Source organism: Apus apus, chromosome 5, assembly GCF_020740795.1.
Source record: "Apus apus isolate bApuApu2 chromosome 5, bApuApu2.pri.cur, whole genome shotgun sequence".
NCBI classification, from domain to species: Eukaryota; Metazoa; Chordata; class Aves; order Apodiformes; family Apodidae; genus Apus; species Apus apus.
Genome location: NC_067286.1, coordinates 32,244,608 through 32,270,065, shown reverse-complemented (window position 1 = coordinate 32,270,065; position 25,458 = coordinate 32,244,608). Strand labels below are relative to the sequence as shown.

The following is a 25,458-nucleotide window of genomic DNA, read 5'->3' as shown; positions in this document are numbered from 1 at the left end:
ATATTGGAATTCACACAGTGCTCACAGTTGCTTTTCAAAATGTAATTTCAGTGACAAGTGAAAAAACCAGAACGACAGAATTTTTAAATGTCCAAAAAGGATTGGTACTTTGGATCAAGAGTGATGTCTTTTAAATCTCTACATGCCTGGAATCTGGGCATGGATACTGGATGTGCACACATGCATGCAACATTTAGCAGTCTATAGGAGTATCTCTGCGTTGGTGAATCAGCTCTTCTAAAGAGTATATTTAGCACTGCTCTGCACTGGGAAGCTTCAGACAGATAAAAGCTCCTAAGAGAAAACTGCAGTTGGTGTCCTCAAATCTTGGCATTTACTGCCCATGGAAAATGTTAAGCTGCCAGTGTGAGGCAGTGCAGGCCTTCATCTACCCACTGAGGGCAAGACTGAAAACAAAGATCCAGTGTTTTCCTAAACAGACCATGGAGAGAGTCTTGTGTTAACTCCACCCACAGAGTGAGACAGCAAGACATACACCAGCTGACGCTTGGTGACACTGCCAGTTACTGCACTGCCTGAGTTAATAAGCATAGCTCCAAGGCTGTATATTTGTTTTCAGACTCTGCTAAGACATAAGATACTGTGTACACCTATATGCAGACACTCAAATTACATTCCAGTTTCTGCCTTTGCTTGATGTTTCAGATAAGTTCCTTTGGTCAACATTTTCCAAACAGCCTTCAAGTTTGGATGCCTTCACGATTGCAGGAAATCAGGCTTATTCCTAGGAAGCAAATTGCTTACATTTGGATGACACGTGTAAGGAGGAGTGATGTTCCTAGGAACACAAAACTTGAACTGAAAATGTTAAAAATGTTGCTGTCAAAACCTTCATGCCTCTAATTTCCATCCCTGCAACTGGAATAATACAATGCTCTACAAATATTTAGAGGATATTCTTCAATACTTCTGTAATAAATGCTGCAATATTGATAATGCATTTCAAACCACAGATAAGCTTTCCTGGCTTGCTCTGTGCAGGTGTATTAGATGCTTGGTCTCCACTTACCTTGGCAAAGCTGGCTAAAACCATTTTCAGATATGAAGAGCTCTACCCTATAAATAGTCTTGTATGCAAATAGCTAGAGTGAAATCCATCACAGTGAAGACCAAGTCCTGTACTTAAGAACAAAAATCAAATACACTGTGAAAATAACTGACAAGACATGAGGCCTGTATTAAGCCACAGGCAGAGTACAGATTAATGATATGACACTGCTGCAAAACTAATATTAAAGCAAAGAAAATGTAGAACACTGTCATGGCAGTGTATGCCTACAGGAATATGCTATATAAAAGACAGTAATTATTTTTCTTCACTAAGTCTTATTAAGGCTTCAGCTGGAACATCATTTTGGTTACAATGCTTTTTAAAAAGCTAAAGAAAAGACAGATAAGGTCCAAAGCAGAGAAAAGCTTCATAAAATATGACCAATGAAGAGAGATTGAAGAAATTGGCTTTTTTAGTCTGGAAAACTGAGGGCAGACATGTTAGCAGGCTTTCATGCATGACATTGTTTGTACAGGAACAGTAACCAATTTCTCTCCACATCCACTGAAGGAAGGACAAGGAGAAATTAGAGCAATTTGCAGTAAAGAAAACCATATTATAAAAGTACCTCTACAAGGAGAGAGGTGTAAACAAACTGCATGCGGGAGCTGTGGAATTCGAAAAAGTACAAAAAGGTATAAAAACAGGTGGGGCAATTACACCTTTGGGATGGACAGCTATACTTGAGCCTGGTTTATTGTAGAAGACTGGATTCAACAGATAATAATCTGATTTTTCTATTCTTTTCATTAACATTACAAAATCACAGAATCACAGATTTATTATCACATTGCTGCTATCATTCTATGCTGTCTACAACACAGAATTTTTACAAAAACAAGTAGTAGTTTGAGTTCCTTTGTACTTGTATGCCATGCTGTGTATCTTCTAATTTCACCTGGCTCTCTGTGCTCTGAGATGCCATTTGACACCCCAATTTCCTTCTCATATTGACAACCTCATCTATACCTCTATGTCCTCAGTTCCCTGCTTACTTCTTCTGCATATTGTCTGGGATTAAAGAAGCAAACTTTGGGCCTGTTTAAGAGTGTTTGCAAATGAAAAGCATGGATGGAGCAGTTGGCTGGTCATCCAGCAGCTGACTGGTTCACAGAAGCAGCTGATCAACACCTTTAGCTGTGTAACTCAGGTTGTCTTTCTTTATCAAGCTGCCAATTTTTATGTGATTTATGAGAACTTTTTTAAGATGTCTGCTCCTCTGTCAAATTTCTGTTTGATTGTGTTTGAAAACAGGTTTAAAATTAGTGGGTGGGGAGGCAGAGAGTCCTCTGTTACACAGATACAGCCAAACAAACAGAGTGAGATCACATATACCTTATTTTCTGACAAAAATAGGCAAAAAAAAAAAATCTACCCTTATTAACTCCACTTCACTCAAATAAATGACAAAATCATTTGGATGTCTACATTCTCAGGTTCTAGCAACTATTTTCACTACCATGTTCGTTAGACTGGGGTGCTTGCTAACAAAGGGAGGCTATGAAAGAAAATGCTAGGCTGTGAACTTAAGGCCCACATCCCACAGAAATTTCCTAGAGGACTTCTCTAATATTGAGTAAAAGCATCTGTAGGCAGAACTGTAGCAGAGCAGTGCTTGTGCTTTAGTTCTTTCTCGTAGACCAAGCCTTTAGCCTCAAAAGGGCCACAAGAAGTTTTCTTCACTAAAGATGAAATTATTTGGCTTCTCTAATGTTAGTGGGAGCAGCCAGATTTTCCTATTTCAGATATTCTAAGGAGTTCTGTTTCAGTGAATGTAGAGGTGGCTGAATAGTGGGAAAGATTAGTTGTACTTTTTCAGGAGAGAGAGGGAGGTATGCATTACACATCACACTGATTTATCTCCTGGATGACTCTATTCAGAACAGCTTACTCCACATGCTGTGCAACTAGACAACACTATGGTATCAAACTGCAAAGACAACTTTCTCAAAATTTCCTCTCATTCCCAATAGCAAGTAATGTGACACTATTTCAGAGATTACTATAATTGCTATAGATATTATGCAGCAGGTTGCACTTCTAATAAAGCAGTGTAAGGACCAGACCCTGAAGGATTTTATTCATGCCAGCAGGCCTTGTTCAGGTAAGCAAGTCAAAGGGGTAACAATGTATGTAAAAATTACAGGAATGAGAAAACTTTGCAGGATTCAACGCTCCTGTTACGATCTCTGGGATGAAGAAAAGGCTAGACACACCCTGCAATTGCAAGAAATGTGCCCATGTTTTCTATGCACTTTCCATCTTATGTATGTACATTATGCAGCTTGCAGTTCCATTAGGTAGCTGACTGCATGAGAATTTCAACTGGGGTGTGTCAAGGATTCTTAGTCATAAACTTCGTAGATCATTTTATTTGCTCAAAATAATCTCTTGGCAAGACATCTTACTTCCCTGCCTCTGAGGCATTGTTTGTAATTAAAGCCTGCAAATAACTATACCAGGCAATCTTGTTATTCAGTCTCCTTCCTCAACATGAAACAGAATCTCTTCCCATCTGTGTTCTTCCTAAAGTGTCTGCTCTTACTTTGCATGTGCACATTCTGCAACAGCTGCTGCATTGAATACTTGTGCAGAATAAATGCTAGCACCTTTTATTTTAGAGCTCAACAGTGAAGTTCAGCATTTGCCTTATCTTGTTAATCTAGGCCAAGTTTATAACACAGATAAACTGTAATATAGGATGCCCTATCAGTTGCTGGGAAAGCAGAAAAAAGCAGACCACTACCTAAGTTGTGATAACATGGAGAGGACTTTGGAAATTACAAAGCAGGCTTTATATATTTATATATATCAGTCCCTTCTAGACAGGACATTTTAAGCAACTGGTGTTTAAGAAACATGCAGTAACATCACTTCCTAGCACAAAGTTAATCTTCCTTCTCAGGAACACATTACTGTTTATTCATCACTTCTCTTAGTTATTTTAAATACATATCTTTCAAGTTGTGTAATGACAGCACAGTCCTTTTTTAATATACGTGTTATTCACTTTCTCTACCACATGACTGCCAGCAACACCCAGCTATGTACTGCACAGATCTTTCAATGCCTTTTTCCCTGATGCTTAAAAGAGATTATGCAATATTAAGTAATGGCAATATTAAGAGTGCTGTATTGACCCCGTGATTAATTGATTGCTTCTGCCTAATTAAAAGAAAAAAATAGTGTCAAGGTTTGTCTATACATCTTGAGAGGAATATAAGCTCTGCAGGTGGTTGTTTACAGCCCGCAGAAACACACTGGGACATGAGCAGCTTTATTCACTTCATGGGATCAAAGGTCCCAGTATATAAAAGTACAAACATATGTACTTATGCTCAGCTCTGCTGAGCAAAACATTTGAAAACGCATGCCCACAAGTATGCTCTGAATTCTAGTGAAAACGAGGAAACTCTATCACGTGCCTGAATTTGAATACATGACCTAATAGTTCACTGACTAGAAATACTTAACTGAGGCAGAGACAAGGTGCCTATATCTAAGGTTACCTTTGATCCACCACTGACAAAGAAAATACATGAAAAAGTCTTTTGATAGGGAATACTAGTTTTTTTCCTCTTTATTCCTTCACAGACAAAGGAAACCTACTTGAACTTTGAAGCACAGTAAAGATTTTTCGTTTCAGGAATAGAATGGGGGAGTATTTTTTGCTTTATACAGCAAATTCTATTTATTTATTGAAATTAAATGCTTTTTCCTTCTAGGGAGGAAAAAGGCTTAAAAATAATTACTTCACCTTTTCTCTGCTACTACAGTAGAACAAAACTGTATGCAACTCCTATAAAAAAATTCTATAACAGCTAATTCCTTTAAAGCATAATCTTCTCGTCCAACTGCAACACTTTTTGCCAACAACAAAATCGGACTAAAACTAAACAAATGTGCTGTGTACCCATTAAAATTTGGAAGAAGTTCAGCTACAAATGTCTCTGCTTACTAAGGGTTTAGGGCTCAGCTCACCAAGCTAACTATCTGTCAATCAACTTCCCACATTTTTATATGTGGAAACAGGTCTGTATTTGATGCAAGAACTTCAAAGACAAAAAGTATCCATTCTGATTTTTGTATGCAGGCAGCTTACAGCTGTGGTTTGCCTAAGGAATATCCCTGCAAAGAAAGCACACTGATAAGCAGGGTATCCTTTATCGAGCACATATGCACCAACATATTTTTTAACTGTAATTTATATAGAGCAACTGTTTCACTGACAGGACATAGACTTGCTGAGCAACCGTGCCCTGGATTCCACCCCAGAGGGGAAGGGTTACGCCTTGCATTCAAATCTGCACTTCAACAGGTATCTATCTCCTCAGGGAGCTAACCACTACCTTCCTTACTTCCTATCATCCTAAAATAAATGAGATCATCTGAAGACTCTGGTTAACAGAGAAAGGACCTAACCAGCAAACCTGGACTACAAGTCTATACTTCAGATGGTGGGGAAAACACCCAAAACAAGTCAAAAGACTTTTCTGCATCATAGAAACTTTTTAGATTTTTCTAAACTGCAAAATAATAATAATGATAGTAATAATAAACCAAACTCTTTGTATCTTTAATGCTGTGCCATAACTTGATATTTTATATGCTTATATTTTTTACATTAATATACTTTATACCTGTATAAAAACATGCCTTCTATATTTTTAAAGGTTTCCTTCAATGTGACTAAAACATAACAGATAAACTGGTGTGAACTGTTTTAATATTGTACATTTCCGTAGCATCATTCCAATGTACGTTGTCTGACATATTATCTTTAAATTAGTTTCAGCATAGGTTTTTGAGAATAATTTTCTATTTATGTAACTTTAAATGGAAAAAAAAAAAAACCTTCTGTCTGGTAGGGGATAAAATTACAATGAGATTCTAGACAGAAGGTCTTATCTAGAGAAAAGTTCCCTTCTATTCTAGGGACTTTGTGTTTTTTTGTAGCTTGCCCTAGAATCAAACCATACTTGAAAACATGCTGATTGCTTCTTTTTTTAAAAATTTGCATATTTTTATCATAGCATATTTGCTATGCCTTCTTGTACCTTGTAATTACACTTATGGATGTGAAACATTCCATAATATTATATGCTGTGACTTGATATGATACCAGGTTCATTCTACTCTTTGACTTTTGTTGAGAAGGAGGCTATGACTTCAAGGGACCAAAATAATCTCAACTAGCATGAAATATGAGCTATGATAGAGATCAGACAAACTGAAGATCCAGCTCTACATCTCCTCAGTTTTTGTTTCCAACATTGACACTCCAGAAACCACACTTATCGATACTTCAGTCCCACCCCTTCCAATGACAATTAATCTGTTTGTTCAAGTCAATAAAGAATTTATTAAAAGCTCTGACATTTTTCACTGAAGGTGTCACACAGTAAGGAAAATTATTCTGTGGCCAATAACTGCAAGAGTCCAAATTAATTCTGCATATTCACCAATTAAATTAATGGTACTGCAACAGAATCTATTATTCCAGTTCTGAGGATATCTGGACACAGTAACTAAGTCTGAGTCAATTGCTACAATGGAGTGAAACCACATTTAGACTCACATAAGTGATATCACTGTCAATGTTCTCCCAGGTACTTACTGTATATACATTGCTTTTTTCCAACTACTTTTTTTTACAGTCTCAAATTAAACAATACTAAGAAGTTTTGGGCTTATAAATACATTCTGTAACTAATATTAAGTGAAAATATAAAAGGATTCTGAACTGGAGAGAAAGTCAGGAATAGGATGTGACACCAGGATTCATGGCAAGAGAGTGAACGATGGATTAATCTTTTAAAACGTCCATGCACTCCCAAGACCTGGCTACCAGTTTTAACAGAGCTCACATTCTTGAACACATCCAAATGACAACAGGTACATTCCACTAAAACTGTTTCAACAAGTCAGTTGTCTCTTGCCTACCAGAGCAGAGCTAAGTGTCAAATTCCAGCATCAGCTATAAAAGTGCAAAATGGTATAAGCTCCACAGAAGTCAAGAAAGCTAGCTTTACAAACTGTGGTAACAATTTGAAGCTAGAAGCATAGGACGTGCTCAGATTTTGACCCAAATCATTGTGGTGTATTTCTGGTGTAATTAGATAGTTTAAAGTTGAATTGATGTTTTAAAGGCACTATTTAAAATTTAAAGATCAGTCCAAACTACAAATCTCACAATACACATCAAGCAAGAATATTCTGACAAAAGAGTACAGATTCATCCACACACCTTTGGATAAAATAAGGTATTTATTTTGGACATTATTTTTCATTTTGAAGTGAATAGTTCCTGGTTGCCTCCCCCAGTCTCCCTACTTAATGTGAAAACACTTTTGAGGTTCTCTCACTTCCTTTCAAATCTAAACTTGGCTTGACTTACTGCCACATGAAGAAACACTTGAAGATAACACCACAGGCTCTAAGACAAGATCACATGAGCAGCATCTCCTTTGGCTTCCATGGGACAATCCGTCAGATCACCTCACTGGTATGTAAAGGGCTTAGTGAGCTGACAACTAAGAATTACACCAGCCTGTCAGTTAAATTTGTCCAGTTAGGACCAGTCAATGTCTCTTTCTTGCTCTCCTGCTGTTTGTCGTTTGTTTTTTTTCCTGGTGAAGCTCTCCTGATCACCATCATCTCTCCTCTCTGTTTTTTGTCTTGAGGCACTCAAGGTTTTTCTTTTATTAATCATTATACAATAAAGAGGCGTCCTTCAGATCTTATACTATCTCTTAGATTAAAGGGGTAGACAATCATTTTGGCATTACCCTAATATACACAATGCTACAGCTATCTCATTCCTTGGGACAAGAATTTTCCAAGGCATTTCCTGGGATAGTATGTAGAGCAGTAATGCCTCCTCATACATTTGCCAGTCTGATTGTCTGATGCATTTCACACAGTTCAGTTTACAGTCCAACTCAGCCACTGCTCAGGGTTGCCAAGCTCACTCTGATCTTCCCTCACCACACACGCAATCGCCTGACGAGATCCTGCTCGTTCACTGACACAGCTTTCCACAGGAGCGCATGCCAAGCATACAAAGGCCAGGGAATGCAGAGGAAGTAACCATTTTTGGAACTTGATTACTTCAAAGCCACTTCACACACTCCAGTGCACTTTTGGTCATACAGCATACAACATGACATAGAGAACCTGCCTTTTTAACCTTTAAAAGCTTTCCTTTTACCTGAAATCCATATGACGTGGGGAATTCTTGGCTGAAGTAGCATTAGTCATTTAGTCCACTAAAGAAGACTGCTACGGTAGATTCCCATCTGCAGCACAGCGTTAGTCATTTCATTCCTTGAGGGAACTCACTGGCTGAGGGTCATCCCCAGGCGCAGTGGCAAGCAGTGGAGTGGCAGAAGGTGCCAGGCGTCCCTCTTCCTACATTCTCCCTGCCTCCCCGTCGTCGCTCCCTTCCCCTACACCACCCGGCCCCACGTCCCTTGCAAGGGCAGGCAGAACGAGCTGACATTATTCAGAATATAAGAAGTTTACATTATTCCCTCTTTTGTGGGCCCGATGTCCCGTACGCTGTGCATTGTGACCACTGGGCAGGAAGAGAAACTCTTCGTTAAGTGAATTAAGTTAATTAAGAAGCATGAAGTGACTCAAGGCAGCCGGAGGTAGCGGCCTTCAGGCACACCTCTCCGGGCACACACCTGGGGCGGGAGAGCCCCGCTTGCGCAGGGGGCCGGCTGCGGGGCACGGGGCCGGCTGCGGGGCACGGGGCCGAACCCCGCATCCCGGAGCGCGGGGCGAAGGCCGGGGCGAAAGCCCGGCAGCCAAGAGGCCCGACTGGGGCAGGCCGAGGCGCCGGGCGGACAGCGGGACAGACGCTGAGCGGCGGGAAAGAGCTGCAAGACGCGGCTCACGGCCGGTTCGGGGGACAAGGACCCCCGACGGCCCCCGCCGCTGGCGGGGAACGCGACGCGGCGGCCGCGGCGCCGGGCGCTCGCGGGGCGCCCCCAAGCGGCGCGGCCGGGCGCGGCTGAGGGGGCGCGGGGGGCACCGCTCCCCGGGGCGGCGGGGCTCGGCGGCGGCAGCGGGCCCGTCCCCGCCCCCCGGCCCTGTGGAAAGTTGTCTCTGGCCGCGGGGCCACCCGGCTCCCGCCTCCCGCTTCCTGCCCCGCCGCCGCCGATTGGCCCGCCGCGCGCCCAGGAATGCGAGCCGCCCTTTAAAGGGGCGCGCGGCGCCCGGCGCCCGCAGAGCCGCGGCAGCGCCGATCCCGCTGCCTCCTGCGGCCCGAGCCGGGACCCGCCGCTCCGCCTGCCGCGACCAAGAGCTGCTGTTCGCCCTCCCTCGCCGGGACAGCCGAGGGCTGCCCTAGGATATTAGCCGCCGGTATCCGGAGGTGCGGGAAGCCGGCGCCGCTCGCTCGGATCGCTCTCCCCGCAGGTAAGTGCTGAAGCGGCTCCCGCCGCGCTCGCTGCCCCCTCCCGGGGCGCCCCGGCCCCGCAGCCCTCCCGCCGAGCGTCGGGGCGCCCTGGTGCCGGTGAGCTGGGCGGTAAGTCCCGGTGCGACGGCAGCGCCGTGACCTTCTTCCTTGCGCCTGTCCCCAGGCCGGTTCGGAGAGAGACTTTTGCCATGGGGCCAACGACCGTTCTCTTCCTCCTCCTCATGCTCGGCGTCTCGGAGGCCAAGCGCACTGCAGGTAAGAGCAGCTCTCTGCAGGTACTCGGAGCAGTCAGGAAAGGGGGAAAGGAAAAAAGCAAAACACTTCTCGGTGGCTGTACAGGCAGCTGAAATTGTGCTCGGTGGTGAAAAGCTCCGAAGTTTCAATGAGCAAAAAGCATGTTAACCCGAGCATCAGCTATTTGGGAACAGGAAATTTCTCAGGTGTGGAATCAGTGTAACAATCAGCAATAGAAACACAGCGTCTCCAGGACTCGGGCACATAGCTTGTCCACCTCTGTGTTGGGCAGAGGAAAGGGGAACGTGATGTAAGAACTGGCTGAAGAGAGAAGTGGGGCAGTAGGCTGCCATCGTGGTGCTGTACTGCGGCGGCTGCTGTGCTTGCTGCCACCCAGCCAGACTAAGCAACTCACTTTGCAGTATCCTAGCACAGGAATATTGCAGTCAGTGCTTCTGCTGTGTATTGCTCCTCTGCTAGAGCCTAATGAGGTGCCAGAACGGCTGCTGCCTTGGCGTGTCAGTCAGCAGGTACCTGGCACTCCTGTGCTGGCTGGCTCCCGTACAAGAATGCACACGTACTGCCGCGCAGCAGCTCCAGGTGGGACTGCCACGGCATTGGAGCTACTGTCTGTGCTCTAATGTGAGGCACTGTACCTTGCACGATGTGCACTGCAAGCCAGTGTGTTAAGCAAGCCTGTGAGATGTACAGCTACTTAGCCTCCTCTTGTCCCTTGCTCATGATGTTTGTTCTGACCTCTCCACAGAGTCCCGGAGTGATGATAACAGTGTCTTTGATCTCTTTGAACTCATTGGCTACATTCGGAAGGGAGCTGGGCGCCGGGCACCTGGGGTGCACCTGGTGAAGGGGCCAGAATCCTCCAGCCCTGCTTACCGCATTGAAGATGCCAGTCGCATCCCTGCTGTCCCTGACTCCAAGTTCCAAGACTTACTAGATGCCATCCATGCTGAGAAGGGCTTCATCCTCCTGGCCACTCTCCGGCAAGCCAAGAAGAGTAGAGGCACACTGCTGTCCGTGGAACAAAAAGATGGTTCTGGTCATGTCTTCAGTCTCGTATCAAATGGCAAGGCAGGCACCCTGGACCTGAACCTTTCTAGTGATGGCAAGCAGCAGTTAGTGTCAGTAGAGGATGCCTTGCTAGCTACAGGACATTGGAAGAATATCACCCTGTTTGTGCAGGAGGATCGGGCTCAGCTCTATGTGGGGTGCGAGAAAATGGAGAATGCTGAACTGGACATCCCCATCCAGAACATCTTCACTAGGGACCTGGCCAGCAGTGCCAGGCTCCGCATTGCCAAAGGGGGAGTCAATGACAACTTCCAGGTAAGACTTTCACTTCTATTTTTGCCTAGTATTTTCAGTCATCTGCCTTGAAGGTGCATGAGCTACTCAAACAGCCTAAATAGCTACAAAAATATGAATTACAGGGAGAGAGGGTTCCACCACTGTCTGATTTGTGTACATCTGATATGGACCACCTCTAAATCTAGTAAATTTTAATAATGGAATTTGAAGGGTGAAGCATTAGATTTGCAGGAATACAACTTTCTGCAGCAATAAGAAGGCACTGAAGTTTCCAAACAGGTAGCTATAGCTTCATTGTTCAGCTTCCTATATGAGATTCAGAAATTCATGGGTTTTTAACTTCCTGCTTGGAAAGTTGCCAGGTCCTTGTGGTCAAGAATGAGAACATTAGGAAGCAAGACTTGTTGTCAATGAGGAGAATAAAGTAACTTGTTTCACTATGCCATCTGTCATGGAATTACTCTTAATGATCTTATGTGGCCTTAAGTGCCTACAAGCTGTCTCCTTGCAAGTTGTACTTTTTTCCCTTGCAGTCACATCAAGTAGTTGTAATTCTTCCTCTGTCCACAGGGACTGCTGCAGAACGTGAGGTTTGTGTTTGGAACAACTCTGGAAACTATCTTGAGGAACAAAGGCTGCTCAAGCTGTAAGTTTGCAATCTTTGAATCCAATGACCTATTAAAAATAAGATTCTTCATTACTCTAGAAAGACAAGTTGAAGCAGGACTCAGAAGTATGCTGACATGCAAGTCCATGTTGCATAAGAAATAAGATTAGATTTCTGCAGGCACCCTAGTGAATCTGGTGGCAGCTGTTTAGCAGGTGTTACCCTGGAATGATTAATACACGTGGTAAAAAATGCATTTACATTATGTGTGGTTTTGTCTTTTAGCCACTAGTGCAATCATTACTTTGGACAACCCCATCAATGGCTCCAGTCCAGCTATCCGCACTAATTATATTGGCCATAAAACCAAGGATATCCAAGCAGTCTGTGGTTTTTCCTGTGATGAATTAACAAATATGTTTGTGGAACTCCAAGGGCTCCGATCCATGGTGACAACACTTCAAGACAGAGTTCGCAAAGTGGTGAGTGTTGGTTAAATTCATAGTACCTTGCATTAACTGGCACTGGGTGAATGAGCCATAACCTGCCCCTTAAGAGCCTACATCAACAGTAATAACTTCATGACTTTTTGTGGAAAAGGGTGTCTTCTGTATTAACTTCTAAATACCTTCTTTCTGCTTTGCTCCCCTTCCCTGCCCTGCTTTTAAGACTGAAGAAAATGAACTGATTGCCAAAGTGGTCCAGATCACTCCTGGAGTATGCATTCATAATGGAATCTTGCACAAAAATAAAGAAGAGTGGACTATTGACAGCTGCACTGAATGTACCTGCCAGGTAAGATTCCTCACATTCATAAATCCTCTGCATAGAAATTAATGAGTTGAACTTTCTGAGTATTTCTAAATGACATGCTTTGTTAGAAATAGTGAATCCTACACAGAACTGGATGTACTAAAGTAGCCAGAGAATCATTCCATTTATTGCAGCCTAATAGATGTCTGGTATAAATGCAGCTTTCATACAGTATAACAGCAGTATTTTAGAAAATTATACAAAGCATTGCTCTGATACAGCTGTTAACATACTTTTAGTTCCTTAATTTGGAGAATGCTTGTATTGTTTACCTAAGTCCATGAGAAATTAAAGGTCAGCATCAATAGAACAAATTTATAGTACTATCAACTTTGTTCCCTGTAATACTTTAGATTCACCTTCAGTCCTTACTGAACCTCCCACTGGCTTAGTACCAAAAAAACTTCAATACTTGGTAATGGTTTTATCACACCTATGAGCTTTTTCTTTATCTGACAAATGCTGTGTCCTATTAGCTGTTTACAGATTATATGGAAGAGCATTCCTTTACAGATTTCAGTTTAGCTATTTCAATCCCAGCATCATCTGGCAAGATACTTTATGCTTTGTGTTCTGCTTCTCTGGAATGTTGTAAAATTACACAAATACATAGTTTTGGAGTATCTTCAAACTCATTGCTTGCTCCCTTTAAGTGTACCTTAGCAAAAATACCTTGGTGTTCAAGTCTACCAAAGAGTGGGTTAACTAGCCTGCCTCTGTTTAGAAGCTAAAGGCTGAATATTTATACATGTGCAATCCAAGGCATCTGCTTCTGTGGGTCTCTATACCTTTGTCTTGTAGTCAGCTAATGATACTGTGACTTATGCATTTGACTTTCTTCTGCCAACCCTCTTACTCAATGTCAGCCTTAATTGCCTTAATGTATTCATTTGCCTGGGGAGATTAAAATAGTAGTCACAAGAGCATTCTTCTGACCAAGCTGTTACCTTTTAGAAGCAAAACTACAAGCTGCCCATTAGTTCTCATTGAGATTGGAGGTGGGTGTGTTTACCCTGCCTCCTTGGCTTAAAGATCAAAGACTTCTAAGTACAAGTTATAGATTTCATGGCTCTTGAGCAGTCCACTAAACTAATTTTATCTTTACCATATAATCCACATAAATCCATATTAACAGAAAAGAAAGCTGGCTTCTTGTTCTTGTTTCATTTCCCTGAAGTGTGACCTTATACTTTAGATATCACGTGATAGTCTCTTACTCAAGCCAGCATCTGGCACCTACTCTTGATCAACTTCTGCAAAACCAAAATACTTCTGCTCCTGACTGAAAAATAATGGCTGAGAATGGGACAGAGATGAAATTTGATTAAAAATACCTGGGGCTATCCTTGGGTTGTATTAGCTCCAAATAAAAGGGTCTCTGCTTTGGTATGTGCTATTGAGTCTTTAAATGCTGCAGAAAATCTCTTTATCACTTAACCAGACTTGGGCATTGTTTATATTCCAGTGGCTTATTGCCATTCTCAATTCTTTATAGAACTCTGCCACCATATGCCGGAAAGTGTCCTGTCCTCTCATGCCATGTTCCAATGCCACTGTGCCTGATGGGGAGTGCTGCCCACGATGCTGGCGTAAGTACTGGTAATACATTGACATTTCTATAGCAGTTGGCTTCATCTAGCTAGCCACATGCTGCTCTGCAGTATACCACAACTGGATAGAACCTTGCACCACTGGAGTGAGGTTAGCCTCATGCCTCTTTGAGGTTAATCACTTAAGTGATGGATGTGAACACTGCAACATTTGAGTTCATGGCCTTTATCTTGTACAAGAAAGGAAAGTACATGTGGCTTTTGAGGACAGTTCTGCCTGTTTCTGTGGGGAGAGTGGTGGGAGAAAAGACTATGGGAAATAAATACTTGGAGTCTTATTCAGATGTATATCCCCCTGCAGCCAGCGATTATGCAGATGATGGATGGTCTCCTTGGTCTGAATGGACTTCATGTTCTGTGACCTGTGGCAATGGGATTCAGCAGAGAGGGCGATCCTGTGACAGTCTCAATAACCGCTGTGAAGGGTCTTCTGTGCAGACTCGGACTTGTCACCTTCAGGAGTGCGATAAGAGATGTAAGTACTTAACCTGCCCACACTGGTAATAAAACACAGGCTACTTTTACTGGCTTAATGTTAACAGCAAAGATGACCCTGTAGCTCTGTCACTGAGATGGAGCATTGGTTTTTAGCTTTCAGCACTTAAATCAGTCGGGTAAAGGGGAGCAGATAGTTAATGCAGTAAATAGGTATGTTTGGGCAGTGCTCTCAGAACAAAACTTGAGGCCTGTTTATGTATGCAGTTTGTCTAGTGACAAAACAACTTGATCTGTGATGGTGCTGAGGCTATCCAATATATATGGAGTCTTTGGTAGAGTTCTGGTACTGGCTGTGTCCTAGGTGCTGTGCAGCTGAAGTCTGTTATCCAGAAACTCAGTTAATGACAGACATCTCTCTGTTGTAGTTAAACAGGATGGAGGCTGGAGTCACTGGTCGCCATGGTCATCATGTTCTGTCACTTGTGGCACTGGCATTATCACTAGAATTCGTCTCTGCAACTCTCCAGTACCACAGCTGAATGGCAAACCTTGTGAGGGTGAGGCAAGAGAAAACAAATCCTGCCAGAAAGATCCTTGCCCAAGTAAGTGTGTCCAGGTGGTAACTGCTATTTGGTAGCTTAAACTGTGAACTTCCTGAGTAGTTCTTAGATAATCTATTTCTAGTAATCTTATCTCTTTAAACATAGTGCTAGGCTAGGTAAAACCTCACAAATCAGTTTCAGAAGAAACTGATCTTTTTCTGTGGCTCTTTTATGGAGTCTATTTATTCTGTCATTTATGTCTGAACAATGTTGGAAGTACTCTCACTACAAAATAATAGTTGTTAGTAAGGTAGAAAATAGTTGTACCACTGAATTTAAAGCTATACCGGTCTTCTAATTTCTATCTCCCTTTAGTTAATGGCAACTGGGGACCATGGTCTCCATGGGATGCTTGCACAGTGACATGTGGAGGAGGACTTCAAAAACGTAGCCGTCTCTGCAATAATCCTGAGCCTCAGTATGGTGGGAAGACTTGCGTAGGTGAAGCTAGAGGGACTCAGGTCTGCAACAAACAGGACTGCCCAATTGGCAAGTATCCCTTTTCCTATAAACATCTGAAGGTTGTGAACAATCTTGAAAATATTGATTAAAAATTTTGTCATAAGTCTTATTATAAAAGACAAGTACCAGAATTTTAAACTGGCATATGGGCCAGCTTACAGTACTGCATCATGGTAAGTGTCCCTCATCCTAACATGGTCTCCTTTGTTTCTCAGATGGGTGTCTGTCCAATCCCTGCTTTGCAGGGACTACGTGTACCAGCTCCCCTGATGGCTCCTGGAAGTGTGGTGCCTGTCCTGCTGGCTACCATGGTGATGGTATCCACTGCCAAGATATTGATGAGGTAAGAAGACTACAGTTCACTCCTTGAAAGGGAGTGAAAGAAAACGGGGAGAATAAAATTCCAGTGTTTCATAAGACTCATTTTTGTCCTTTATCTTAAACTCCTGTATTTCAGTGCAAAGAGGTTCCTGATGCCTGCTTTGTCTTCAATGGAGTGCACAGGTGTGAGAATACTGAACCTGGGTACAACTGTCTGCCTTGTCCACCACGTTTCACTGGGACCCAGCCATTTGGTCGCAGTGTTGAGGATGCCATGTCTAACAAACAGGTATTGTCAACCTGAGAACTTTTCTGGGTTATGAAATCTCACAGTTTCTAAAGAGCAGAAAGCACCTACGCATTTCAGGGAAGAAGAACTTGGTAAATTGAATAAAACACCATCCTCTGTGATTCAGAACAGGAGGAACATTAAGCAGTTTCTATTGGAGTTCAAAGTTGGTTTTAAAAATACTCTCCTCAGCCATGGAGGGTTCAGATGTTATACGTAGTTCTAGGAGCGTAACTTAACCTGTGTTAATTTACAATCCAACAATACATGCCTTACATATTTTACTGTTTGGTCCCATTTGAAAATAAATAAGGTTTGAACAAGAAAAGTAATAATCAGTGCTAAGATTGTTACTGGAGTTGGGGAGTGGAAGAAAGTAATGTATGAGGCTTTTCTATTATTTTTTTTCCCCCCATTTAAGGATGTGTGATCAAAACAAGCATGTACTCTCCAGGTTTTGTTTGAATCTCTGGGCAAAAATGAGGGATAAAAAGATAAGAGTAGATTTAATTTTTGTGTGGTCTTCTAGGTCTGCAAGCCACGTAATCCATGCACAGATGGAACACATGATTGCAACAAGAATGCCAAATGCAATTACCTTGGCCACTTCAGTGACCCCATGTACCGCTGTGAATGTAAACCAGGCTATGCCGGCAATGGCATAATCTGCGGAGAAGATACTGACTTGGATGGATGGCCAAATGAGAACCTTGTTTGTGTTGCCAATGCCACTTACCACTGTAAAAAAGTAAGTTTGTCCTGTTCTCACATCTACCCTTATAACAACCTGTATCTGAGAAATATACAAAATATGTTAGGCTTGATGTGTAAAGCACGTCTCTGTCTAATTAGAGCTATTAAACCATTTTCTCTGCAAATAAAACTGGTAAAATACTCATCTGTGTAGGGATACCATTGTCAAGGTGTTGCTAGGAGGCTGTTGCTTTAGATATTCCTGCAATATCAGAAAAAATTAAGCCTGACACGATTATACATGTTTTCTATAAATGTGCTAGGAAGAATCTAGTTTAGGCTATGCCTGTACTAGCTTTGCTCTAGCAGTATCTCCAGGAGAAGCAGAAGAGGGTGAGATTCTCAAAAGTAGCCAAATCTTTGTTTTAAAAATTACTTAATTTATGGCTCTCTAATACTTACCCTCACAATGATGATTGTCTAAAATTGAGAGAACTATGGTGAGATAACACCTACCTGATTGAAGTATGATTTTGCCTAATTATTAGATCTTTCCTGCTTAGAGGCCCTATTGTAATCATTCCAGAAGTAAACAGATCTGTGTACTTTGTCCTTTCTAGGATAACTGCCCAAATCTGCCCAACTCTGGACAAGAAGACTATGATAAGGATGGGATTGGTGATGCCTGTGACAGTGATGATGATGATGATGGTATTCCTGATGACAGGGTAAGACAACACAAAAGAATGGCCTTTGGGACTGGCATCTAGCTTCTGATCTTAATCTTAAGAGAGGACCATAGGGAATTGCTGGCACTGACAGCCACCCTAGAAACCTTTAGATATGCATAACTATGCAGACAAACTTTCTGCAGCTGGTTGAGCTTTGAAAGTAAATCTTTGGGTTTTTAATTAGCTGTTCCTACACTCATGCAGGCAATAGGGTTTTGAGGTAGAAGCATTCAAGGTTTAACTGTTTCCATGCCTTTCATTTCTCCTTTCATATAGCAGTACAAGCATAAGCAGAATTTGGTTAAAGCTTTAATTTTACTCTTTTTAAAGTTTGACTTCTTTCTTGCAGGACAACTGTCCATTCATCTACAACCCACAGCAGTATGACTATGACAGGGATGAGGTTGGTGACCGCTGTGATAACTGCCCCTACAATCACAACCCTGATCAAACAGACACTGACAACAATGGAGAAGGAGATGCATGTGCAGTAGATATTGATGGAGATGGTAGGTGGCCTCTAATTGCTCCCTTAGGTGGTTTTCTAGTCACAGATTGATCAAATGTACCCAATGTGTACCATTAACTTCCTACCAGAATTTCATCCCTGAACAGACAAATGTTCTCTGGTGATTTCAAGACATAAAGAAAAAGAAAGTAACAGTTACAGTTAATGGAAATTCACTTTGAAATATATGTGTTTTGGCACAATTAAGTTCTAGCTTTGCTCTCACAAGCAGTAGGAACAGAAGCATGTGACAGAGCTAGTGATCAGTCAAGTTTCAAAGCTTTCAAATGCTGTTCAAAATGCTTCCAGAAATTTACTAAGAAGTTAGTGATGGCTTTTTTGTGGCTTCTTTGCTGCATTTACATGTTTGACTTTCATTCATCAATGCTCTGTAATTTTACAGGGGTCCTTAATGAAATAGACAACTGCCAATATGTCTACAATGTAGACCAGAGGGATACAGACTTGGATGGTGTTGGAGATCAGTGTGATAACTGTCCATTGGAACACAATCCTGACCAGGTAAGGAATTTGCACTGTGTATATAGAAAACTGATATTATAATTCTATAGTATTATGTATATTGTAGAAAATATTTGAACAGGTTACAGCTTTTATTTGACTTGTCACAAATCATTCTTACCCATTTGCCAAATAGTGCCTCTATCAAATAAAGTGCTCTCACAATTCAAATTGCTACTAGGTATTTTCTGAAAACTAACTCCAGTGGAGATTCTCCGAGACTACTGCAGGTACTTCTTAGGTTTGTCAGTTATGGGAATTCTCATAATAAGGATATGAAATTCCTGGGAGCTTGTATGAAGTCTAGGTAGGTAGGAACTACCCTCTTTGTAGCCTATAGTGCTGTGTTCACTGAAACACAAAGTTGCTATTTAATCTTTGTCCTTAATTCTGAAACAGCTGCATTTAAAATTGTAACTTTTCAACCAGGAAGTTGAAGGTAGCACTGACTGCTTTTCTCTAAGGAAAAGGTGTATTCTGACACTTTCAAAATTCTCCTTCAAAAATCCAGAGGGAATCCAGCTTCTCTTACAACTTCCTAGTTCAAAAACTTTTGAAGGCAGGAGTTTGTAAAGCCTATGCCATCCTGTCAAGTACAAGGCCATAAGTTTAATGGTTTCAGGGCCATAACTGGAATGTTTGAAGGGTTAGAAAAGCTGTTGCAAATCAGTGGAATCTAGTCTAGTATGGTCGTGTAGCCTAAAAGCAGTGTTACTTGAAGGATTTAAACAGATAATATAAAACTTCTTACTCTTTGTCACTTGCTTTACCACTTCTCTACCCTAGGGTGGAAAGTGACTGAAAATCTTTTCTACTTTCTTCTCCATGACTTACAGCCAATGTTTCTTTAAAAGCTTTGAAATTTTAACATAAGTCTCTAAAGGTTTTTACAGCACTTTTCTAATAAAGTTCTAGAAGCAGGGGTATTACCTTTCAAATGGCAGACTGTTCACACTGTGTGATATGTTTTCTGTCCATGCTAGCACCAGGGTCATCCACCAGTGTTGACAAGACTACAAGACCAAACCTTGAGGCAGCCTCAGGGATGACTGGATTGTTTTTTCTTATTTCAGAAGCTGACTAAGCAAATGACTGGTTAAAATATGCAATCAGCCAGCACAGCAGTTCATGCAATCTTTGATTGCTAAGGGAGTAGTTGTCTTGACTGATCAGCCAAGGGGCAGAAGAATGTCATAGACTTTTATGATAAAATTATGATCTGGTGAGGAAGCTGTAAAGCCAAGACTTGGTAGACTGTGTTAATGTTACAGTCTCTACTGGCTATGTACAGATTAGTGTTACCCTTACCTAGCCCTTGGAACCAAAGAGCTGCCAGAGAAGGTGGGAAGTGAAGTACCCTGTGTCTGGTGTGGTAGACCAGCGACAAAAGAGTCACATGGCAGAAGGGAGGAGAAGCTGATGACAACACAGCTTTCTGCTGCTGTAGATTCAGATTAAAACCAGGGCAATACTAACTCAGTCCAAAAGCTGCTTTAATCCGAATACCTCACTACATCTATGTTAGCTCTTGCTAGAGCAGGCAGAAATTCCAATTAATTCTAGCTATTAAGCCTCCTATTTCAGCCTTTTTAAAAAGTGTCTTTTAAAAATGTTCTTTTTTTTCCCTTTCTTAGGAAGACACTGATTCTGACCTCATAGGTGATCAGTGTGACAACAACCAGGACATCGATGAAGATGGCCATCAAAATAATCTTGATAACTGCCCCTATGTGCCCAATGCCAATCAAGCTGACCATGACAAGGATGGAAAAGGTGATGCCTGTGACCATGATGATGACAATGATGGTATCCCTGATGACAAAGATAACTGCAGATTGGTTGCCAACCCAGATCAAGCTGATTCTGATGGTAAGACCAGTGACCAGTATGACAGTGACATTTTAAGAGTACTGTGCAATAGTTTGATGCTTTCCTCCCCCACTATTTAGAGTGGACAAAACTTACAAGTAACAAAAAGAATGTTTGTACAATTTTTATAGTGGTCCTCAGGACAAAGAAGCAATGTAAAAATGGCTACTTATTCCTAAGTCACCTTCAGGCTGGACTGAAAGAGCATTTATACAGTAGTTGTTGTGGCTTCTGTAGTGTGTCTGTCAGCACTACCTGGGCAGTCAGAGATCTCCAATCAAAATTTCAACTCCTAATTGTATGACTTGGAAACAAACAACAATGGTGATATAATGGTGAAATTACTTGTCCTGCAGGTGATGGACGTGGAGATGCTTGCAAAGATGACTTTGACCAAGACAGTGTGCCAGACATTGATGATATCTGCCCTGAAAACGTAGATATTAGTGAGACTGACTTCCGAAGATTCCAGATGATTCCCCTGGATCCCAAAGGAACATCCCAGAATGATCCAAACTGGGTTGTTCGTCACCAGGGTAAAGAACTGCTTCAGACAGTCAACTGTGACCCTGGCCTTGCAGTCGGTAAGGGGAAAATTTTAACTCTTCACAGACATTACACTGTTGGTTGGTTGGGGGGGCGGGGGGAGGCAAAGGGGAGAGGAGAACCTGAGAAACTATGAAGGAATTGCTTAAGAATTGCAAAAGAACAGCACCGATAACTTTCTCCTTTAATACTCCCTTAGGTTTTGATGAATTCAATGCTGTGGACTTCAGTGGCACCTTCTTCATCAATACAGAAAGGGATGATGATTATGCTGGTTTTGTATTCGGTTACCAATCTAGCAGTCGTTTCTATGTTGTCATGTGGAAGCAGATCACCCAGTCTTACTGGGACTCCACACCAACCAAAGCTCAAGGCTACTCAGGTCTCTCCATCAAAGTTGTGAATTCCACCACTGGTCCAGGAGAACACCTTCGTAATGCTCTGTGGCACACAGGAAACACTCCTGGCCAGGTAAGAGTGACACTTTGATAATCTGCTCTTCTGCACTGTAAGGCAGGCTGTTCTTCCAGTAAGGTGGATGCTTACAGGGAGTCTGCACATGCTGATTAGAAAGGCATTGTCATCTTTGCAAAACTGGTGACTTTAATTATCCCCCGTCAAGCAAAATACTGCATAAAACTAACAGGGTAACATGCTGCAGACAGGCTTTCCATCAGATGTGGCCAACTGTTTCTGGAATTGTGGAGTACCTTCCTATCTACACATCTAAAAGTTGATTTCAAAGGACCCCATTACTGAGCCTAATGACTTACTTTAAGCCTTTACTAGTCATAATGATGGTCATCAAGGCACTTGATATGTCAAAATAATGGCTATGTTATCTCAGGCCTCTGGTTAACAGAAAAAACATTCTTTTGTAGGTGAGAACTTTGTGGCATGACCCTCGTCACATAGGCTGGAAAGATTTCACTGCATACAGATGGCGTCTTAGCCATAGACCAAAGACTGGTTACATCAGGTGAGCATCATCCATTTATCTGGTGTAATGATCACAAGGAAAGTGGATGTCTGTAAAGATGAACCTAAAAGAATCTTGAAAAGATGGCTGACCTACTGTCTTTTTGTAGAGTTGTAATGTATGAAGGGAAGAAAATCATGGCAGACTCGGGACCCATCTATGATAAAACGTATGCTGGTGGTCGGCTAGGATTATTTGTTTTCTCTCAAGAAATGGTGTTCTTCTCAGACCTTAAATATGAATGCAGAGGTAAGAAAGACATTGTATTTAAGAGATCCTATGTAAAGGAATTGATTCAAGACAGCTGCCCCTAAGAAAAATAGACTGGATCAAGAAATATGGGTGAACTTTCCCTCTGAGCTCTTAATTTTTCATGGCTTCATCTCAAGAGCTCTGCAGGCAGAAAAAGGATACCTTCTTGATGAACTCTTCATAGTTAAAAGTTTAAATATGGAAAATCTAAGTATATTTCTGTCTTATTTCCAAGTACCAGAAATTCATGTTAAGATCCAGATATGAAACATATCTTGAATCTCCTTTAAAATGCAGACTAGAATAAATCAACACAGCTGACAGCCCAAGGTGAAAATGCAAAATACTAACTTCAGCAAGCAAGAAAGTAGTGTCTGACATGCAGAAAATTTACTTGCTTAAAAACAGGCAACATAGAAGGTTGTCCATGCATCGCACTCTTGTAGTTCAGTAGAGATAGGTGCATATGACTAGTTCCAGGTGCCCTAGTCTTAAACTGTAATTTCTTAATTGTTAGTACTTCCTCACAGAATGGTCACATAGACTAAGTTCTGAAGTCTAACTCAAAGTACCTAAGCACTTTTAGTTTTCTTTACCAATATGTTACTTACAAAGGTCTTCAGGCATTAATGTCTTGGACATAATCATAGACAATATGCAAAAATACTTAAATAACTTTTTTCCTTTTCACAGATCCATAATCACAAGGTTATTGGATCCAGAGACTATTTAAAAATGCTGGTATTGCACCTTCTGAAACATTTAGCCTTACAAATCCTGGGACCATTATATTATTCCTTCCTTTCTTCTTTCTGCGTAAATGTGGACTCGAAACACATGACCTGCCTCAAGAGAATGCTTTTGAGAGAATGAAAGTGAGAACATACTTGGTATCTGACCTCTGCTGAGTGGAAGGAAACAATTGTGTCTTTCAAATGAGAATTGTCTTCACTGAACAAAGCACACTTCTTTCAGTAGGAAAGACATTTGTTTGCTGTTTATCACAGTGCAGTGTCACTGCCTCTCTTAACTGGAGGTCCCATGGAGTAGCATTTTGTAAAAAGACCATCTTTGGATGTGCTGTGGACTACTTAAACTGAAGACCTTTCATTGTGTGGGGAAAAGGGGGTTTGGGTGGGAGGGTGAACTCCAAGTCTTTTTTCTTCATGGGGGAGAGGAATTTTTTTAATGAGGGCTGCACAGCCTTGGTTTACATCCATTTAACTTGGATAAATGATTATTGTTTTATATGTCGTATTTTTCAGATGAAAACACAGCCTTTTGCTCTATTTGGGGTGAGCTAGATCAGCTGCTCTACTAAAAAGGGCAAAACAGATATCCTAAAACTGATTTCCATTATGCGAGGGGGAAAGAGGATAAAAACTGGCACACTGGATCACAGCAGCTTTGGGAGAACTGGGATTTACAATTGGATTCTGTTTTTTTCCTGATTAGATGCAGATCTTTCTTACCTTTAAATGTTTTCTTTCAGATAGGGTGCCAGAAAGCACCGCCATCTCAACTAGCACTGTGCTGCCTTTAAGGAAACCAGCATGTGCTTCACTTTTTATGGTTAAAAAGGCACAAAAACAATAGTAATGAAAACATTCCTTTTCTACATGCCATAGAGGCTTTAACCCCCTTGCTTCTTGGGAAGGGAGGGGAAGGGGCCTGTAGATAACATACTAAAATTGTAAAATATTTATTTTTATCTATCCTTGATGTTATGACTGAGGGATTATTGATTAAAACAACAAGAAATGCGTCAAGACTATCCACCTGATAATTGTTACAAGTCTTCATGACTGTAAGATTGTAAATACAGATTATTTATTAACTCTGTTCTATATTGAAACTAGAGGGGTTTTAGTTGAGGAAAAAGAAAATCTTGTCTGGAGCAGATAGTGGTGATGTGTATGTTATAAAGAGCAATTTTCCCATAAAGGATTTGAGGTGCAGGGAAAAGTGGTGGGGTGGGGAATGGGATGTTTGTTTTTCTCAGTCGGAGCTCAGTGTTGGCTTTTCCTTTCTTTGTGCAAGGCAGTTGGTAGCCTGGCAGGCAACTGTTCTGCAGTGCTAAAACTCAAGTCCCTTTAGCTGGTTTAGAGCAGTTCCTGTCTCCCATCCATAGTGCTAGAGATCTGGGAATGCCATTTCCCATCGTAGCGGTTATTTAGTGCTAGGCACATCTGCAGTGCTTGACAACTGCTCAGTGGCCTGACACAAAAACAGAATACTGGCCCTGAGGAGGCTGCAGAGAGGCACAATGACTGCAGTTAGGAACCATTCAAACAGGGTATTTGTGCTGCTGCACACTAATTGTTGCAACCAGCAATGTGCAGCTACAAAAGGAATTCTTCAAAGAATTTCAGGAGCTCGTTGCAAAGGAGGGAGAGGACTTGAGGAACATACACAGACTGTTTTCCCCAACAGAAGTGGCAGCATCCTTATAATTTTTCCTTGTCTTTTCAAAAAAGGAAAAGAAATTAACACAGTGAAAGTTTTACGTACAAATATTACCTCATTGTTGTGTGACTGAGAAAAACCTTTGGATTAAGTAGAGTTCAAATGTCTAACAAACTTTAAAGCTACTGTAGTACTAAAAAGTTAATGCTGTACATAGTCAAAATTTCTTTGCAGAAAATGTATTCCCAGTAAGGAAATGGCATTGGAAAAAAAAATGTCAAATACAATTTCTAATGTTGTGTTATATTTTTTTCTTGTCATCTTGTATACCATTGCTTGTATTTTTATAAATTATTTTTCTCATTGCCATTGTAATAGTTAATCACATAATTGTGTAGATATGCTATTTAAATAATTTATCATGAAATGCTACCTGTAGAGTTAGTATTTCTATTTTTATAAAATGTTTGCACACTGAACTGAGGACTCTTTTTTTTTTTTTTTTTTTTTCTTCCCTCCTCCCGATGTTTTTGCTAGCATAATTTTCTAAGGACATGCTTTTTTTGTAAACATTTTTAACCATTTTCCATTTTAAAGGTTTGTAAGTTGTACAATAAAGCTTCTTACATACAAAGAACAATAAACCAACAAGGACATTTATATTTACACCTTTGTGCTGTGTTTTTTATTCATGTCTTTTAAGACTTTTGTTGTTAATGCTAACATCTACCTCTGTTGTTCATGTCAAAATGG

At 41.3% G+C, this 25,458-nt stretch overlaps 1 protein-coding gene across 1 annotated transcript; it reads left to right on the top strand.

Moving 5' to 3' along the window:
* The first annotated feature begins 9,324 nt into the window (after positions 1–9,324).
* On the top strand, positions 9,325–25,371 carry THBS1 (thrombospondin 1). Its single transcript, XM_051621807.1, has 22 exons — positions 9,325–9,496; positions 9,661–9,752; positions 10,498–11,075; positions 11,628–11,703; positions 11,950–12,146; positions 12,334–12,459; positions 13,973–14,066; positions 14,389–14,562; positions 14,951–15,127; positions 15,443–15,616; positions 15,805–15,932; positions 16,047–16,199; positions 16,729–16,947; positions 17,513–17,620; positions 17,973–18,132; positions 18,535–18,653; positions 20,288–20,522; positions 20,879–21,106; positions 21,268–21,539; positions 21,950–22,047; positions 22,157–22,296; positions 22,993–25,371. Exons 2-22 carry the CDS (start codon positions 9,686–9,688, stop codon positions 22,998–23,000), a joined length of 3,531 nt encoding a protein of 1,176 aa, XP_051477767.1. The 5' UTR covers positions 9,325–9,496; positions 9,661–9,685; the 3' UTR covers positions 23,001–25,371.
* The last annotated feature ends 87 nt before the right edge of the window (positions 25,372–25,458 follow it).